Source organism: Danaus plexippus (assembly GCF_018135715.1).
Source record: "Danaus plexippus chromosome 29 unlocalized genomic scaffold, MEX_DaPlex mxdp_36, whole genome shotgun sequence".
Lineage (NCBI taxonomy): Eukaryota > Metazoa > Arthropoda > Insecta > Lepidoptera > Nymphalidae > Danaus > Danaus plexippus.
In genome coordinates, this window is record NW_026869857.1 from 1,851,953 (window position 1) to 1,870,608 (window position 18,656).

An 18,656-nucleotide genomic window follows, 5' to 3' on the forward strand; every position below is an offset into this window, starting at 1 on the left:
AACTTACCGAGCAGCTACCGGCCGATTAGTCTGCTCAACACTCTCGGAAAAGTCTACGAAAGGATCGTCTTGAATCGGCTCAAACAGGAAGTGGAGAAATTAAAAATCCTCCCCAACCAACAGTTCGGCTTCAGAGCCAGCACTCCAGCGTCCACCCTGTGCACCGCCTCACGGAGCACATCACCAAGGTATTAAGCAGACGTCCCCATAAAACGGGTGCAATCTTCTTCGATGTGGCGAAAGCATTCGACAAAGTCTGGCAAAACGGCTTGATTTACAAGCTGTTCAAACTAAAGCTGTCAGACAGGCTCGTTCACATTATTCGAGCCTACTTGTCGAACCGCTCTTTCCGCTATCGAGTGGAGGGCACCCTATCCTCCCCCCCCGCCAATAAGAGCGGAGTCCCTCAGGGCTCCATCCTATCTCCAATTCTTTACTCGTTATACACGAGCGATCCCGGTTCCAAAAGGACCAACACATCTCGCCCTCTTCGCGGATGACACCGCAGTTTATACCTCATCAAGGTCTCTAGATACATCATCTCTCGACTCCAGAAAGCAGCCAAAACCTTAGGGAAATGGTTTCGCCAATGGAGAATCGAGATTAATCCAGACAAAAGCACTGCAATTATTTTTTCCAGAAATAATCGAGTAGGCATCCCCTCCCGAAAAATTTCCTTGTACGACAGCCCCATTCCTTGGCAGAAAAGGGCCAAATATCTAGGGGTCACTCTGGATAGTTATTTCACTTTCAGACCCCACATTCAGTCAGTTAGAAATAGGGCAGCCTACATCCTAGGTCGCCTATATCCCCTGATCTGCAGTAAAAGTAAACTGTCCCTTAGAAATAAGGTCACACTTTACAAGACCTGCATACTTCAATCATGTCGTACGCGAGCGCGTGCTTCGCCCACGCCCGTCCCTCAGCCATCAACAAACTGCAGTGCTGCAAAATAGATTCATGCGCAAAGCCACAGGCGCACCCTGGTACATCAGGAATTCCGACCTCCATAGGGACCTCCGACTTCCTACGGTAGCTGCACACTTCAAGACGATCTCAAAGAGATTTTTCGAGACCGCGACGGTTCATCCCAACCCACTAGTAGTCAAAGCGTGTGACTACTCCCCGTCACCCAACTCCCCGTTAGGCAAGAGGCGTCCAAAAGACGTTCTCCTAGACCCTGACGACATAACGACAACAGACAACACAGACGCAACGAGCCCCACGACACAAAATCACATTCACACACACCGTCTTCGCCGGCGAAGACGAGGTCCCGTTTCATACACGTCGCTCCGGCGTTCTGCCGTCGGGGGACGTCACGCAATCCAAAATCCAACTCCATCCTCCACAACAACGACGTCCTAAGCCGAGGTCCGGCCTCCTAGAGGCACCCTTGGGACGGGCGTATCCATCATCCGGGCCCTTCGGGCCCGAAGTAAACGGGTAGGTCCCATCGGGCCGCCCACCCCTCCCGGTGACGCTGTAAAAGCCAATAGGGCTAACAGCTTTTGTCAATTCGAAACTAGAGTCAGACGATTTTACACACGGAACGACACGCGCGCGCAACGCTATCGTTCGGAACGTTCGAAATCGTAAAGAAGTGAAGAAGAAATAATAATAATCGCAACGACTACATCATCATGACCGGTCGCGGTAAAGGAGGAAAGGGTCTGGGAAAAGGTGGAGCCAAGCGACACAGGAAAGTACTCCGTGATAACATCCAGGGTATCACCAAACCGGCCATACGTCGTCTGGCACGCAGAGGCGGCGTCAAACGTATCTCCGGTCTGATATACGAAGAGACCAGAGGCGTTCTCAAAGTATTCCTAGAGAACGTCATCCGCGACGCCGTCACGTACACCGAGCACGCGAAGAGGAAGACCGTCACAGCCATGGACGTCGTGTACGCCCTGAAGCGACAGGGACGCACCCTATACGGTTTCGGCGGTTAAACGTTCGGCGTGTCTATACGTATATAACCGGCTCCCGACTACGTGATATAAAGCAGAAGAGGAACAACAACAACACCAACACCAACACCAACACCGACACCGACACCGACACCGACAACATCATCATGACGATATCATCTCATCGTCACGAAGAATAAACTGATGAAATGTCGTCTTGTCAATATATATACATGTGTATATATATATATATATATACGTCTCGCGTGTGACTGAGTGACCGATCGAGCGAGTGCCTGTGCCTGTGCCGATTCTTCTCCGCCCGACTGGAATATAAATTTTCTCTTCTCGCTTTATATCATGTGTCATCGGAAATATTTTTGTTTTTTAAAAAAAAGGCCCTTTTCAGGGCCGCATATGTATCCGTTAAAATATATTATTCACAATAGTGAATATCTATCTGTAATACGAGTTTCAACGACGGAATAATATAAAATGGATGATAGGTATAGGTGGTGGTGGTAGGTGGTGCCGAACCGAACCTATCTAGTTTGATTTCAAATTCAACTTACTAAAATCTACTCTCACGACGACAAACACAGTAAACGAACACATTATTAACTCTCATATCATAACACTAATAAATACATATATTTTATTATTGTTATTATTATTATTATTATTATATGAATTTATATTTATCTACTAATCGCCAACTCATACAAGGTATATCTTAAGGGGGTATATTATTTAATTATGTAATTACTTAATTAATTATTTGATTATGTTATTATTCTACGAATTTATATACATAATATATATATACACTCGTATATAGGTGCATACTTTTATTATAATTCTTCTCTGAATACAATTCATATTTTCTTATCCCTCCGAATATACGTAATATGTATCGATGTATTTATTATGTATATCAAACGGACATCCCACCAATGTACCTATATAAATATTATTATTATTAATTAATTTAACATTTTAAATAAATTGAGGTGATCGATGATACTACCACAACCACACTAACAACAACAACAACTACTACTACAACCATCGTCATTTCGATAATCGTATCATCATAATATTCATCTTCTATTATACAATCAATTATATAATAAAATTAACGTCCTGTTATTATTATTATCTAATAATAATATTAAAACGACGACGACGACGACGACGACCACTACGAAGACGACGATGATGATGCATTCATTCGCCTTTGCTTCTCGCCATACTCTAGCCTCCTAGTGTGTGTTTTACGAGACCAGACTTCGATGCCGCATAAACCGTTCATAAATCATAACAGACGATGATTATGTTATCAGGGTATTGGAGTGATGTCTTCGTTTTCAATTAATCGATATTACATTAGATTATAAGGTATTCTAAATGAGAAAAATAACTTTTAAACGAGACCTTAGGTACGTCCCGAATGATATATCGAATTCAAACGTCTATTAATCTATGCTATCTACGTTAATTATGTAATTCATTGTTGATATTGAGAGTCAGGTTTAAGATTAATCATATTGCATCTTTGAATTTAAATAAACATATATATTATATTAAATAAAACGTATAAAACGGATGGATGTTAGTGAAAAGTTAGAAGTGTTCGTACGTGAAAATGTTTAGCGACAACGCGGTTCTCCTTACGGTATATTCGACGTTCATGAATCCACTAGCGACCTCTGCGGCGAAACGAGTTCGTATATCTTCTCTCGCTCATTATTACGTATAATAAAAGTCGTCGTCACTCACGCGTCCACTTTCGTGTTCGTATAAAATAAAATAACATTTTTATTTTATTTTCTTTTTGCTTTTCGTTTTGTCTGTCTGTCTGTCAGTCAGTCTTATTGTTAGTTGTGTTCTGTAAACTGTGTGTGTGTTCGTTTTAAAAAGAAGTAAAATGGCAGATACCGCAGTAGCATCCGAAACTCCAGCTCCGGCTACACCGGCGAAGAAACCGAAAGCGGCAGCGGCCGCAGCGGCCGCCGCCGCCGCCGCAGCGGCTGGATCGAAGAAACCTAAGGCTAAACCTACGCATCCTAAAACCGCTGAAATGGTCAACAACGCCATTAAAGAGTTGAAGGAGCGCAGCGGTTCATCGTTACAGGCCATCAAGAAATACATCGCCGCTCAATACAAAGTCGATACAGAGAAATTGGCACCGTTCATAAGAAAATATCTTAAGAGCGCCGTCGAATCCGGTGCCCTGATACAGACAAAGGGAAAGGGTGCTTCTGGTTCTTTCAAATTGGAATCTAAATCATCGGCAGCAAAGAAACCCTCATCGTCGGGAGGTGGCGGTAAGGCCAGCGGCGGTGGTCCCGCCGGAGGCGGTAGGGCTGCAGCATCTTCGGCATCGGCTAAATCTAAGAAAGCCGCCGCCACGGCATCGGCAGTGGCCGCGAAGGGAGGTAAGAAAGGCGGTGCCGTAGCTTCGTCCGCTGCTTCTTCACCATCTAAAGCTAAAGCATCGGCGGCGGCGGCTAGGGATAAGAAAGCGGCCGCAGCCGCAGCCGCGGCTGCCAAAAAGAAGCCAGCTGCTGCTAAGAAAGGTTCCGCATCCGCCAACGCCTCTGCCGCATCCTCAGCGGCAGCGTCTAAGGCCAAAGGAGCAGCATCCAAGGCCAAGAAGAGCGCCAAACCTCCCACTAAGAAACCAAAAGCCCCGAAACCGAAGAAAGCAGCCGCCGGTACCCCGAAATCGAAACCCGCAGCTAAGAAAGCAGCAGCAGCGAAAAAGTAATAATTTTTTTTTTAATATTACTTTATCTATCGCGTAAATCAGCGACGGCGGCGGCAGCATCGGCACCGTGAGTTTGAGCGTCATCTTCGATTCCGTTCAATGATGATGATGATGATGATGATGATGTTGATACGCGGGACCCGGGGGTTGTTGTTGTTGTTGTTGATATTAGTGTGTTTGTATATTTGAATATCAAAATCGTCGTATAGAATTACGATAGAATCGAAAATTATTATTATTATATTGATATAACAATAATCATCATAACAACTTGATTCAATTGGAAATTGTCAAGCCGAATGTACATAGGTAATTAATTATGTTCAGTTTTTGTGTGTGAAACATTCTTAAATATCATCGATATCACACACACACGCCCACGCACACACGCACCGACGGCATCGCACTGTCTCTCCGTGCCCCCATACACTACAACGTTCGAAGAATCGACGAGAGTGACGTTCATCTTACTAGCACACGTCGCAGATACGAAAGAAAGCAAAAGAAAAATAAATAAAAAGCCCTTTTCAGGGCTAACATATGTTTCATTATGAACCCAATGGTGTGTTCTCGTTTTCCAACTGACAAAGATCGTCTTAAAATAATATACAGATAGATAGATATACATATAGATAGATATACAGATAGATAGATAGATAGATTAGATATGTATAATCAGAAATAATAGTATGTACGAAAATAGCGTACAATTCAATAATAATAATTTATAATCTGAGAATAACGTCAGTATTAAACATACTCATTCGTGTTATAATAAATATGATGATATATTATGAAAAATATTAGTTACATTGCAATAATAATAATAATAATAATAATGAAAACATAATTATAATAATCTCATAACTATCATCATCACTATGTAAGCTCCCTATCACTTGCAATATTTTTCTTTTACCTCAGTTTAGTTTTGGAAACCCCTCCCCACTCCACGTCTACTTTAGCTCGTCATTCGTCTATATCCCCACCAGTACGTGTAGAAGTATAAAACGATCGAGGCGACCTACAAAATTTTTATATATACGTCGACTCTCTGTCCGTCGTGTGTATAATAATAATAGGTGTTTCGTTCGTTCGTTCGTTCGTTCGTTATATTTTTTCGACTAAACCGTTAATAACATTCTATATTAACAACAATGTCTGGACGTGGTAAAGGTGGCAAAGTTAAGGGAAAGGCAAAGTCTCGTTCTAACCGTGCGGGTCTACAGTTTCCTGTGGGTCGTATACACAGATTGTTGAGAAAAGGTAACTACGCGGAGCGCGTCGGTGCCGGTGCTCCCGTTTATCTCGCTGCCGTTATGGAATATCTTGCAGCTGAAGTTCTCGAGTTGGCCGGTAACGCTGCCAGAGACAACAAGAAGACCAGAATCATACCTAGACATCTTCAGCTAGCCATAAGGAACGACGAAGAGTTGAACAAGCTTCTATCGGGTGTGACGATAGCTCAGGGAGGTGTACTACCAAACATCCAGGCCGTATTACTGCCAAAGAAAACGGAGAAGAAGGCCTAAATGACAGCCAGCCCCCCTCACATTAACCATCGTCGTCAACATCATCGGACAGCGCACCATCGTGTCATCACTATATACAGACAGATACAGAATCATACAGAGATGTATGAAAAAATAATAACAACAACAACAACAACATCTTCATTACTCGCACTAACCGACTCATTCTTCTTGTGAAGTAATAGTGCACGTCAGTATTTTTATATTACTGATAATATAGAGAGAGTGAGAAGTGTTTCTTATAGGGAATGGGGATGATGTGATGTTTGTTTATTTATTTTATTTTTTTTTTGTATGTATATAGTCATACATCCAAATGATGTTTTAAAAGGCCCTTTTCAGGGCCACAAAATAAATCGTTGTTTAACGTATATGTATTTTATATATATATATACGAACAGTTCCAACGATACGAGACGTCGTCAATTATAATAAAATATATATTTATTATCGTTTTACGTATTCATATAATTAAGAAATTGCCTACGCTCAGTATATAATTATATATGACTTTATGAAAAACAAATTAAATAACAAAGAATAATCTACTTTTGTAAGCCGATGATCTGCTTAATGCGATTATTATTATTATTACTTAATTTAAAATTTAACAAAAAGATCACAAAGCATTTAATAAAACCGAAAACTAATTTGTGTTAATTGCATTTTAATTAATAAGAATATATATGTATATAATAAATTAAATAATAATAGGAAACACCGATATTCGCATACTGACTGAACTATTTTTGAGATATTGTTATTATAAAACTTATAACTTACATTGTGTCATTTATATTTTGGCAACGTGGTTATTTTTGATATTGTTATTATTTTATTTTTTCATGACTCTCCTACCGCCGACGAAGAAACTAGGAATTCGCCCCCCCCCCCCCAACGTATAATTCACTTCGGACCCCACCGTCGAAACCGCTTCCCATTGGTCGGCGGGGACGAGCGTGCTCGATACACACGTATCGGCTTGAACATAAAAATAATAAATAGTAGCAAATTTCTGTGAAAATTTTTGAACACAAGCGTTTTGTACTTCGTACCGCGCGCACTGCTGCAATCACTTCGCATCGATAATTATATCGTAAGATTATTCGGTTGTTGTTGTTGTTGTTGTCGTCGTTATTATAATTGAAGATGCCGCCTAAAACGAGCGGTAAGGCAGCCAAGAAATCCGGCAAAGCCCAAAAGAACATCTCCAAATCGGATAAGAAGAAGAAGAAGCACAAGAGGAAGGAGAGCTACGCTATTTACATCTACAAAGTTCTGAAGCAGGTGCATCCCGACACCGGTATCTCAAGTAAGGCCATGTCTATCATGAACTCCTTCGTGAACGATATATTCGAACGCATCGCCGCCGAAGCATCACGTCTCGCGCACTACAACAAGAGATCCACCATTACATCGAGGGAGGTTCAGACGTCCGTGAGACTGTTGCTGCCCGGCGAGTTGGCCAAGCACGCCGTCAGTGAAGGGACCAAAGCCGTCACTAAGTACACCAGTTCCAAGTGAAATGTTTCGTTATTAAATAACGAAAAAAAGAAAACGTTATAACATCATCATAAAGCAACACTTATAATAATTATCACCTATCATATAGGTGTATATGTGATTTTATAAGATTATAAAAAAAGGCCCTTTTCAGGGCCACAAAATGATTCCCATAAAATAATAATAATAATTATATTATTATTAATATAAGTTTCAACACATCGAATGATCATCCAGCTCGATATTATTCTTTCAATACATTAAAATATAGTTAGTTGCTTAATATATATCATTATAATATATTGTATCGATTAAAGAACTGATCATTGACTTACGATATGTATGTATATGATAAAATCTTTATAACTATAATATCAATATGGATACGTAGAAGATATTCTAGAATGTAGATATAATTGAATAGAGTAATGAGTTGATCGTGTCGTTTTTAAAAATTCTATATAATTTGTGTGTATATATATATATATATATATATATATATATATATATATACTTAAGACGATCAAAATTATTACAAAACGACAACTACTATACTACTCATAATGCTAATTACGAAGACGACGGTGTCGATTTAGTGACTAGAAGCCGAAACCCGAACGCCTCGAACGATCCCCGCCGACCGCCTCCGGAGTACGTATATAAGAGCCCGTCGGTTTTAAAACGGCTGGTCAGAGCGAGTCCGACCTCCGCACGGTGCAGACGTGCGGCAAAGTGTTCCGATGCTGATTGCTAGTGTGAAAGTGACAAAGTGATAGAAGAGGTTAGAAGATCAACGTGTCCGGCGTTGATCAAGCAGACTCCGAAGAGGGTAGCAGTCACCGTCGCTTAGTCGCCGTTGTTCTGCCGCCAGGTATCACAGTCGATAGGGAAGTAGGTACACCCCTGTTACCTAAAAGCAGGGACTAGTATTCGTACTTTCTTACATTTATACACCTCCCTGTCAAGGCAGGGAGGACACTCCCCGTTCCGTCGTCCATCATGGGCGACAATTATAAAGCCCGATTCGAGGGACTACTACAGTTCCTCGAAAACAAATTCCCCAATATCTACCAAGAATACACCGACCCTTGCAAGCCACCGAGGATGGCCTCTTTCGACACGGATAGCCCGGCTTCACCAGGCTGCCCACAACGCCGCATTCCATCCGACATGGAATGCTCCGAAAACGAGTGGGAGTCTTCTTCTTCGCTGACTTCCGACACCGAGGAGGACAACGACGGGTTCAGGCCCGTTTTATCCAAATCGGGGAAGAGGAAGGCGGCGAAGTCGCTGAAGGCTCCGACGCCAGTAAAGAAAATAGTGACGTCACCCGCAGCTGCCGGCGCGGCTGCGCGCGCGCCTGCGGGCACACCTGTGTCTGCACCTGTGGGCACATCTGTGTCCGCACCTGCGCCCGCACCTGTTCGCACAGCTGCGGGTACAACAATACCGACCACCGCGTGGAAATCGATGTTGCCTCCGCCGCTCTACATTAGAACAAACAAAAGCTGGAACGATATTTCCAGCTTACTTAATGATAAAAACATAAATTTTACGTCAGCTCGGAACACGGCAGTAGGGATCAAGGTCTCTGCAGCCACTCCAACCGACCACCGTGCATTGACCGCGATGTTACGGAAAAAAAATATTGAGTACCACACCTACGCCCTCCCGGAGGAGCGTAGGCTTACGGTAGTAATCAAGGGTCTCCCCGCGGAGATACCTGTGAACGTCATCAAAGAGGACCTTCAGTCCCAAAATCTGCCGGTGTTGGAAGTGCATCGCATGCACAGGCCCAACAAAAAACCCTTTGACATGGTACTAGTTCATCTGTCCCTTACCCCGGAAGGTAAGAAAATTTATAATATACCTTCAGTTTGCCGATTGTCGGGCTTGGAAATCGAGCCCCCGAGAAACCGCGGCGCCCCGGGGCAATGCCACCGATGCCAACTATATGGCCATTCGCAGAGGTTCTGCTACGCACGCCCGCGCTGCGTAAAGTGCCTAGGCGACCATGGCACATCCGACTGCAGCAGGGTCGGGCCTACGGAGGAGCCGCCTAGCTGCGTCCTGTGCGGCCAGCAGGGTCATCCCGCGAACTTTCGCGGATGTCCCAAAGCGCCGCACTGGGCGAAAGCTGGGCGGAAACCCAACAAAGCCCAAGAGCCGGCTCCCATCCCTGCTGCTCCTCCTGCAAAAAACGCCTGGCATAGGCCTAGCGTTATTAACGAACCGTCAGCAACCCAGGCCCCTAAGGCACCCATGGCCCCTCAGGCAACCCAGGCCCCTAAGGCAACACAGGCCCCTCAGGCACCCGCGCACATACCGGCAACCGGCCTCGCAGCTGACTTGCAGTTAGTCTGTGACTTCGCGAGTCTTATAGACCCCGCGGAGGTGCAGACGTTCGCTGCCAAGCTGAGGGCCTCCGATGGCAATTCTCAGGCCCGCATGCTGGCAATGTGCCAGCACGCGGGCATGTTGAGTGCCGTGGGAGCGTTCAAAGCCAATGGCAATTAGTACTTACGATTAGGCGTCCCAGACACCCCTCCTAGACCCTGACAGTAAACATATGACCGACAGTACAGACATAAAAGTCCTCAAAACACACAAGACAACAAGACACAAACACACCGCCTTCGCCGGCGAAGACGAGGTCCCGTTTCTAACACGTCGCTCCGGCGTTCTGCCGTCGGGGGACGTCATGTATTCCAATATCCAAATCATCCTCCACTACAACGACGTCCTAAGCCGAGGTCCGGCCTCTTAGAGGCACCCTTGGGACGGGCGTATCCCTATGTCGGGCCCTTTGGGCCCGAATTAAACGGGTAGGTCCCATCGGGCCGCCCACCCCTCCCGGTGACGCTGTAAAAGCCAATAGGGCTAACAGCTACTGTCAAATCGAAAAAAAAAAAAAAAAAAAAATAAAACGGCTGTCATTATAGTTCGATCGTCGCTGTAGTGCACAACTGTCCGTCGTTTCGCCGTTCCGTGTAGAATTTACCGATAGATTAGTAGTAGTAGTATTATTATTATTATTACTACTTCTTTTTATTAATAATGGCTCGTACTAAACAAACCGCTCGTAAATCAACCGGTGGTAAGGCACCACGTAAACAGCTAGCCACGAAGGCCGCCCGTAAGAGCGCACCGGCAACCGGAGGAGTGAAGAAGCCTCATCGTTACAGACCCGGTACTGTGGCACTTCGTGAGATCCGTCGCTACCAGAAGAGCACGGAACTTCTCATCCGCAAGCTACCCTTCCAACGTCTAGTACGTGAGATAGCTCAAGATTTCAAGACCGATCTGCGTTTCCAGAGCTCTGCGGTGATGGCTCTGCAGGAGGCTAGCGAGGCGTATCTCGTAGGTCTCTTCGAAGACACGAACCTTTGCGCTATTCACGCTAAACGCGTCACTATTATGCCTAAGGACATCCAGCTAGCAAGAAGGATTCGCGGCGAACGTGCCTAAACGTAGAAGTGTCAATGGTGTTGTTTTTTTATATGTGTATGTACCTAAATAGTTGTGTGTGTGTGTTGTTATAATACTGGAAATTGTATATATATATATATATATATATATATATATATACATACACACACATATATTTATAGTTCATCCTACGTATATAAACAACACAACAACGAATATAAAAAAAGGCCCTTTTCAGGGCCGCATATATATCTGAATTAATAAAATAACGTTTCATACGACCGATAACGCCTAAACAACAATATTATGCCTATCTATGAACAATAATATATAATTAGTGAACGGAAAAATATTTTATATACCTAATATAAAATTTATTATGTTACGTATTTATTATTAACCACACACAGCACCAGTATTTAGATCAAATAAATCGATAGATATGTATAAGTAGCAATAACAACATATTAATATAATACGCGTGTAAAAAAATAAAATATTGGACGTAATGTTACGACGAAAGTAAAGTATAGAAATAATAATAATAGTATTAATAATTACATGAATTCTGGAAACAAGTCGAAACATGTTAGTCCCCCATCGTGTCGTCGGCTTTACTTTGTAGATGGCACTTCCAACTACTGCGCAGGTGCCTCTCTTCAGTTTCTTTCTAAGAACGATTGTAAATATGTTTTATTTAGTATATGTCTATTTATTTTTTATTCATATTCATATGTATATATATAAAAATATATATTTATATACATATTTATAACAAAAAAAAAAAATTTAAGAGAAACATTACTCTAGAGGCACGACGGACAGTGTGTCGCGGGGTCCGGGGAGGGCGATATAGTACCCCGTCCCTCGCCCCGTACATCCACACCACCATCGTACGTTTCCCCCCACCAGTAAACTACCGGTATACACTATAAAAGGAACGCATTTGTATGAGACGATTTTACACACGGAACGACACGCGCGCGCAACGCTATCGTTCGGAACGTTCGAAATCGTAAAGAAGTGAAGAAGAAATAATAATAATCGCAACGACTACATCATCATGACCGGTCGCGGTAAAGGAGGAAAGGGTCTGGGAAAAGGTGGAGCCAAGCGACACAGGAAAGTACTCCGTGATAACATCCAGGGTATCACCAAACCGGCCATACGTCGTCTGGCACGCAGAGGCGGCGTCAAACGTATCTCCGGTCTGATATACGAAGAGACCAGAGGCGTTCTCAAAGTATTCCTAGAGAACGTCATCCGCGACGCCGTCACGTACACCGAGCACGCGAAGAGGAAGACCGTCACAGCCATGGACGTCGTGTACGCCCTGAAGCGACAGGGACGCACCCTATACGGTTTCGGCGGTTAAACGTTCGGCGTGTCTATACGTATATAACCGGCTCCCGACTACGTGATATAAAGCAGAAGAGGAACAACAACAACAACACCAACACCAACACCAACACCGACAACATCATCATGACGATATCATCTCATCGTCACGAAGAATAAAGTGAAGAAATGTCGTCTTGTCAATATATATACATGTGTATATATATATACGTCTCGCGTGTGACTGAGTGACCGATCGAGCGAGTGCCTGTGCCTGTGCCGATTCTTCTCCGCCCGACTGCCCGACTGGAATAATATTATACGAATATAAATTTTCTCTTCTCGCTTTATATCATGTGTCATCGGAAATATTTTTGTTTTTTAAAAAAAAGGCCCTTTTCAGGGCCGCATATGTATCCGTTAAAATATATTATTCACAATAGTGAATATCGAATACGAGTTTCAACGACGGAATAATATAAAATGGATGATAGTTATTATAGGTGGTGGTGGTAGGTGGTGCCGACGAACTCCACCTATCTAGTTGGATTTCAAATTCAACTTACTGAAATCTACTCTCACGACGACAAACACAGTAAACGAACACATTATTAACTCTCATATCATAACACTAATAAATACATATATTTTATTATTGTTATTATTATTATTATTATTATATGAATTTATATTTATCTACTAATCGCCAACTCATACAAGGTATATCTTAAGGGGGTATATTATTTAATTATGTAATTACTTAATTAATTATTTGATTATGTTATTATTCTACGAATTTATATACATAATATATATATATACACTCGTATATAGGTGCATACTTTTATTATAATTCTTCTCTGAATACAATTCATATTTTCTTATCCCTCCGAATATACGTAATATGTATCGATGTATTTATTATGTATATCAAACGGACATCCCACCAATGTACCTATATAAATATTATTATTATTAATTAATTTAACATTTTAAATAAATTGAGGTGATCGATGATACTACCACAACCACACTAACAACAACAACAACTACTACTACTACTACTACAACCATCGTCATTTCGATAATCGTATCATCATAATATTCATCTTCTATTATACAATCAATTATATAATAAATTAACGTCCTGTTATTATTATTATCTAATATTAATATAAAAACGACGACGACGACGACGACCACTACGAAGACGACGATGATGATGCATTCATTCGCCTTTGCTTCTCGCCATACTCTAGCCTCCTAGTGTGTGTTTTACGAGACCAGACTTCGATGCCGCATAAACCGTTCATAAATCATAACAGACGATGATTATGTTATCAGGGTATTGGAGTGATGTCTTCGTTTTCAATTAATCGATATTACATTAGATTATAAGGTATTCTAAATGAGAAAAATAACTTTTAAACGAGACCTTAGGTACGTCCCGAATGATATATCGAATTCAAACGTCTATTAATCTATGCTATCTACGTTAATTATGTAATTCATTGTTGATATTGAGAGTCAGGTTTAAGATTAATCATATCGCATCTTTGAATTTAAATAAACATATATATTATATTAAATAAAACGTATAAAACGGATGGATGTTAGTGAAAAGTTAGAAGTGTTCGTACGTGAAAATGTTTAGCGACAACGCGGTTCTCCTTACGGTATATTCGACGTTCATGAATCCACTAGCGACCTCTGCGGCGAAACGAGTTCGTATATCTTCTCTCGCTCATTATTACGTATAATAAAAGTCGTCGTCACTCACGCGTCCACTTTCGTGTTCGTATAAAATAAAATAACATTTTTATTTTATTTTCTTTTTGCTTTTCGTTTTGTCTGTCTGTCTGTCAGTCAGTCTTATTGTTAGTTGTGTTCTGTAAACTGTGTGTGTGTTCGTTTTAAAAAGAAGTAAAATGGCAGATACCGCAGTAGCATCCGAAACTCCAGCTCCGGCTACACCGGCGAAGAAACCGAAAGCGGCAGCGGCCGCAGCGGCTGGATCGAAGAAACCTAAGGCTAAACCTACGCATCCTAAAACCGCTGAAATGGTCAACAACGCCATTAAAGAGTTGAAGGAGCGCAGCGGTTCATCGTTACAGGCCATCAAGAAATACATCGCCGCTCAATACAAAGTCGATACAGAGAAATTGGCACCGTTCATAAGAAAATATCTTAAGAGCGCCGTCGAATCCGGTGCCCTGATACAGACAAAGGGAAAGGGTGCTTCTGGTTCTTTCAAATTGGAATCTAAATCATCGGCAGCAAAGAAACCCTCATCGTCGGGAGGTGGCGGTAAGGCCAGCGGCGGTGGTCCCGCCGGAGGCGGTAGGGCTGCAGCATCTTCGGCATCGGCTAAATCTAAGAAAGCCGCCGCCACGGCATCGGCAGTGGCCGCGAAGGGAGGTAAGAAAGGCGGTGCCGTAGCTTCGTCCGCTGCTTCTTCACCATCTAAAGCTAAAGCATCGGCGGCGGCGGCTAGGGATAAGAAAGCGGCCGCAGCCGCAGCCGCGGCTGCCAAAAAGAAGCCAGCTGCTGCTAAGAAAGGTTCCGCATCCGCCAACGCCTCTGCCGCATCCTCAGCGGCAGCGTCTAAGGCCAAAGGAGCAGCATCCAAGGCCAAGAAGAGCGCCAAACCTCCCACTAAGAAACCAAAAGCCCCGAAACCGAAGAAAGCAGCCGCCGGTACCCCGAAATCGAAACCCGCAGCTAAGAAAGCAGCAGCAGCGAAAAAGTAATAATTTTTTTTTTAATATTACTTTATCTATCGCGTAAATCAGCGACGGCGGCGGCAGCATCGGCACCGTGAGTTTGAGCGTCATCTTCGATTCCGTTCAATGATGATGATGATGATGATGATGATGATGTTGATACGCGGGACCCGGGGGTTGTTGTTGTTGTTGTTGATATTAGTGTGTTTGTATATTTGAATATCAAAGTCGTCGTATAGAATTACGATAGAATCGAAAATTATTATTATATTGATATAATAATAATAATAATAATAACGATCATCATAACAACTTGATTCAATTGGAAATTGTCAAGCCGAATGTACATAGGTAATTAATTATGTTCAGTTTTTGTGTGTTGTGAAACATTCTTAAATATCATCGATATCACACACACACGCCCACGCACACACGCACCGATGGCATCGCACTGTCTCTCCGTGCCCCCATACACTACAACGTTCGAAGAATCGACGAGAGTGACGTTCATCTTACTAGCACACGTCGCAGATACGAAAGAAAGCAAAAGAAAAATAAATAAAAAGCCCTTTTCAGGGCTAACATATGTTTCATTATGAACCCAATGGTGTGTTCTCGTTTTCCAACTGACAAAGATCGTCTTAAAATAATATACAGATAGATAGATATACAGATAGATAGATTAGATATGTATAATCAGAAATAATAGCATGTACGAAAATAGCGTACAATTCAATAATAATAATTTATAATCTGAGAATAACGTCAGTATTAAACATACTCATTCGTGTTATAATAAATATGATGATATATTATGAAAAATATTAGTTACATTGCAATAATAATAATAATAATAATAATAATAATAATGAAAACATAATTATAATAATCTCATAACTATCATCATCATCACTATGTAAGCTCCCTATCACTTGCAATATTTTTCTTTTACCTCAGTTTAGTTTTGGAAACCCCTCCCCACTCCACGTCTACTTTAGCTCGTTATTCGTCTATATCCCCACCAGTACGTGTAGAAGTATAAAACGATCGAGGCGACCTACAAAATTTTTATATATACGTCGACTCTCTGTCCGTCGTGTGTATAATAATAATAGGTGTTTCGTTCGTTCGTTCGTTATATTTTTTCGACTAAACCGTTAATAACATTCTATATTAACAACAATGTCTGGACGTGGTAAAGGTGGCAAAGTTAAGGGAAAGGCAAAGTCTCGTTCTAACCGTGCGGGTCTACAGTTTCCTGTGGGTCGTATACACAGATTGTTGAGAAAAGGTAACTACGCGGAGCGCGTCGGTGCCGGTGCTCCCGTTTATCTCGCTGCCGTTATGGAATATCTTGCAGCTGAAGTTCTCGAGTTGGCCGGTAACGCTGCCAGAGACAACAAGAAGACCAGAATCATACCTAGACATCTTCAGCTAGCCATAAGGAACGACGAAGAGTTGAACAAGCTTCTATCGGGTGTGACGATAGCTCAGGGAGGTGTACTACCAAACATCCAGGCCGTATTACTGCCAAAGAAAACGGAGAAGAAGGCCTAAATGACAGCCAGCCCCCCTCACATTAACCATCGTCGTCAACATCATCGGACCGCGCGCACCATCGTGTCATCACTATATACAGACAGATACAGATGATCATACAGAGATGTATGAAAAAATAATAATAACAACAACAACAACATCTTCATTACTCGCACTAACCGACTCATTCTTCTTGTGAAGTAATAGTGCATGTCAGTATTTTTATATTACTGATATATAGAGAGAGTGAGAAGTGTTTCTTATAGGGAATGGGGATGATGTGATGTTTGTTTATTTATTTTATTTTTTTTTTTGTATGTATATAGTCATACATCCAAATGATGTTTTAAAAGGCCCTTTTCAGGGCCACAAAATAAATCGTTGTTTAACGTATATGTATTTTATATATATATACGAACAGTTCCAACGATACGAGACGTCGTCAATTATAATAAAATATATATTTATTATCGTTTTACGTATTCATATAATTAAGAAATTGCCTACGCTCAGTATATAATTATATATGACTTTATGAAAAACAAATTAAATAACAAAGAATAATCTACTTTTGTAAGCCGATGATCTGCTTAATGCGATTATTATTATTATTATTACTAAATTTAAAATTTAACAAAAAGATCACAAAGCATTTAATAAAACCGAAAACTAATTTGTGTTAATTACATTTTAATTAATAAGAATATATATGTATATAATAAATTAAATAATAATAGGAAACACCGATATTCGCATACTGACTGAACTATTTTTGAGATATTGTTATTATAAAACTTATAACTTACATTGTGTCATTTATATTTGGCAACATGGTTATTTTTGATATTGTTATTATTTTATTTTTTCATGACTCTCCTACCGCCGACGAAGAAACTAGGAATTCGCCCCCCCCCCCCCCCCCAACGTATAATTCACTTCGGACCCCATCGTCGAAACCGCTTCCCATTGGTCGGCGGGGACGAGCGTGCTCGATACACACGTATCGGCTTGAACATAAAAATAATAAATAGTAGCAAATTTCTGTGAAATTTTTTGAACACAAGCGTCTTGTACTTCGTACCGCGCGCACTGCTGGAATCACTTCGCATCGATAATTATATCGTAAGATTATTCGGTTGTTGTTGTTGTTGTTGTCGTCGTTATTATAATTGAAGATGCCGCCTAAAACGAGCGGTAAGGCAGCCAAGAAATCCGGCAAAGCCCAAAAGAACATCTCCAAATCGGACAAGAAGAAGAAGAAGCACAAGAGGAAGGAGAGCTACGCTATTTACATCTACAAAGTTCTGAAGCAGGTGCATCCCGACACCGGTATCTCAAGTAAGGCCATGTCTATCATGAACTCCTTCGTGAACGATATATTCGAACGCATCGCCGCCGAAGCATCACGTCTCGCGCACTACAACAAGAGATCCACCATTACATCGAGGGAGGTTCAGACTTCCGTGAGACTGTTGCTGCCCGGCGAGTTGGCCAAGCACGCCGTCAGTGAAGGGACCAAAGCCGTCACTAAGTACACCAGTTCCAAGTGAAATGTTTCGTTATTAAATAACGAAAAAAAAAAACGTTATAACATCATCATAAAGCAACACTTATAATAATTATCACCTATCATATAGGTGTATATGTGATTTTATAAGATTATAAAAAAAGGCCCTTTTCAGGGCCACAAAATGATTCCCATAAAATAATAATAATAATTATATTATTATTAATATAAGTTTCAACACATCGAATGATCATCCAGCTCGATATTATTCTTTCAATACATTAAAATATAGTTAGTTGCTTAATATATATCATTATAATATATTGTATCAATTAAAGAACTGATCGTTGACTTACGATATGTATGTATATGATAAAATCTTTATAACTATAATATCAATAT

General features: G+C 41.5%; 9 protein-coding genes across 9 annotated transcripts; all 9 read left to right on the forward strand.

Moving 5' to 3' along the window:
• The first annotated feature begins 947 nt into the window (after positions 1 to 947).
• On the forward strand, positions 948 to 2,257 carry LOC133320479 (histone H4). The gene has a single exon (XM_061529061.1). The coding sequence runs from the start codon at positions 1,644 to 1,646 to the stop codon at positions 1,953 to 1,955; it is 312 nt and encodes a 103-aa protein (XP_061385045.1). The 5' UTR covers positions 948 to 1,643; the 3' UTR covers positions 1,956 to 2,257.
• A 1,121-nt stretch (positions 2,258 to 3,378) lies between these two features.
• On the forward strand, positions 3,379 to 5,222 carry LOC133320471 (histone H1B-like). The gene has a single exon (XM_061529053.1). The coding sequence runs from the start codon at positions 3,841 to 3,843 to the stop codon at positions 4,681 to 4,683; it is 843 nt and encodes a 280-aa protein (XP_061385037.1). The 5' UTR covers positions 3,379 to 3,840; the 3' UTR covers positions 4,684 to 5,222.
• A 526-nt stretch (positions 5,223 to 5,748) lies between these two features.
• LOC133320475 (histone H2A) lies at positions 5,749 to 6,742 on the forward strand. The gene has a single exon (XM_061529057.1). It carries the CDS (start codon positions 5,841 to 5,843, stop codon positions 6,213 to 6,215), a length of 375 nt encoding a protein of 124 aa, XP_061385041.1. The 5' UTR covers positions 5,749 to 5,840; the 3' UTR covers positions 6,216 to 6,742.
• A 526-nt stretch (positions 6,743 to 7,268) lies between these two features.
• LOC133320477 (histone H2B) lies at positions 7,269 to 7,852 on the forward strand. The gene has a single exon (XM_061529059.1). It carries the CDS (start codon positions 7,365 to 7,367, stop codon positions 7,737 to 7,739), a length of 375 nt encoding a protein of 124 aa, XP_061385043.1. The 5' UTR covers positions 7,269 to 7,364; the 3' UTR covers positions 7,740 to 7,852.
• Positions 7,853 to 10,680: 2,828 nt separating this feature from the next.
• On the forward strand, positions 10,681 to 11,277 carry LOC133320474 (histone H3). The gene has a single exon (XM_061529056.1). It carries the CDS (start codon positions 10,776 to 10,778, stop codon positions 11,184 to 11,186), a length of 411 nt encoding a protein of 136 aa, XP_061385040.1. The 5' UTR covers positions 10,681 to 10,775; the 3' UTR covers positions 11,187 to 11,277.
• Positions 11,278 to 12,112: 835 nt separating this feature from the next.
• On the forward strand, positions 12,113 to 13,086 carry LOC133320480 (histone H4). The gene has a single exon (XM_061529062.1). The coding sequence runs from the start codon at positions 12,211 to 12,213 to the stop codon at positions 12,520 to 12,522; it is 312 nt and encodes a 103-aa protein (XP_061385046.1). The 5' UTR covers positions 12,113 to 12,210; the 3' UTR covers positions 12,523 to 13,086.
• A 1,016-nt stretch (positions 13,087 to 14,102) lies between these two features.
• Positions 14,103 to 15,792, forward strand: LOC133320472 (histone H1B-like). The gene has a single exon (XM_061529054.1). The coding sequence runs from the start codon at positions 14,414 to 14,416 to the stop codon at positions 15,233 to 15,235; it is 822 nt and encodes a 273-aa protein (XP_061385038.1). The 5' UTR covers positions 14,103 to 14,413; the 3' UTR covers positions 15,236 to 15,792.
• Positions 15,793 to 16,312: 520 nt separating this feature from the next.
• Positions 16,313 to 16,944, forward strand: LOC133320476 (histone H2A). Its single transcript, XM_061529058.1, has one exon. The coding sequence runs from the start codon at positions 16,391 to 16,393 to the stop codon at positions 16,763 to 16,765; it is 375 nt and encodes a 124-aa protein (XP_061385042.1). The 5' UTR covers positions 16,313 to 16,390; the 3' UTR covers positions 16,766 to 16,944.
• An 850-nt stretch (positions 16,945 to 17,794) lies between these two features.
• On the forward strand, positions 17,795 to 18,631 carry LOC133320478 (histone H2B). Its single transcript, XM_061529060.1, has one exon. The coding sequence runs from the start codon at positions 17,923 to 17,925 to the stop codon at positions 18,295 to 18,297; it is 375 nt and encodes a 124-aa protein (XP_061385044.1). The 5' UTR covers positions 17,795 to 17,922; the 3' UTR covers positions 18,298 to 18,631.
• Positions 18,632 to 18,656: the final 25 nt, after the last annotated feature.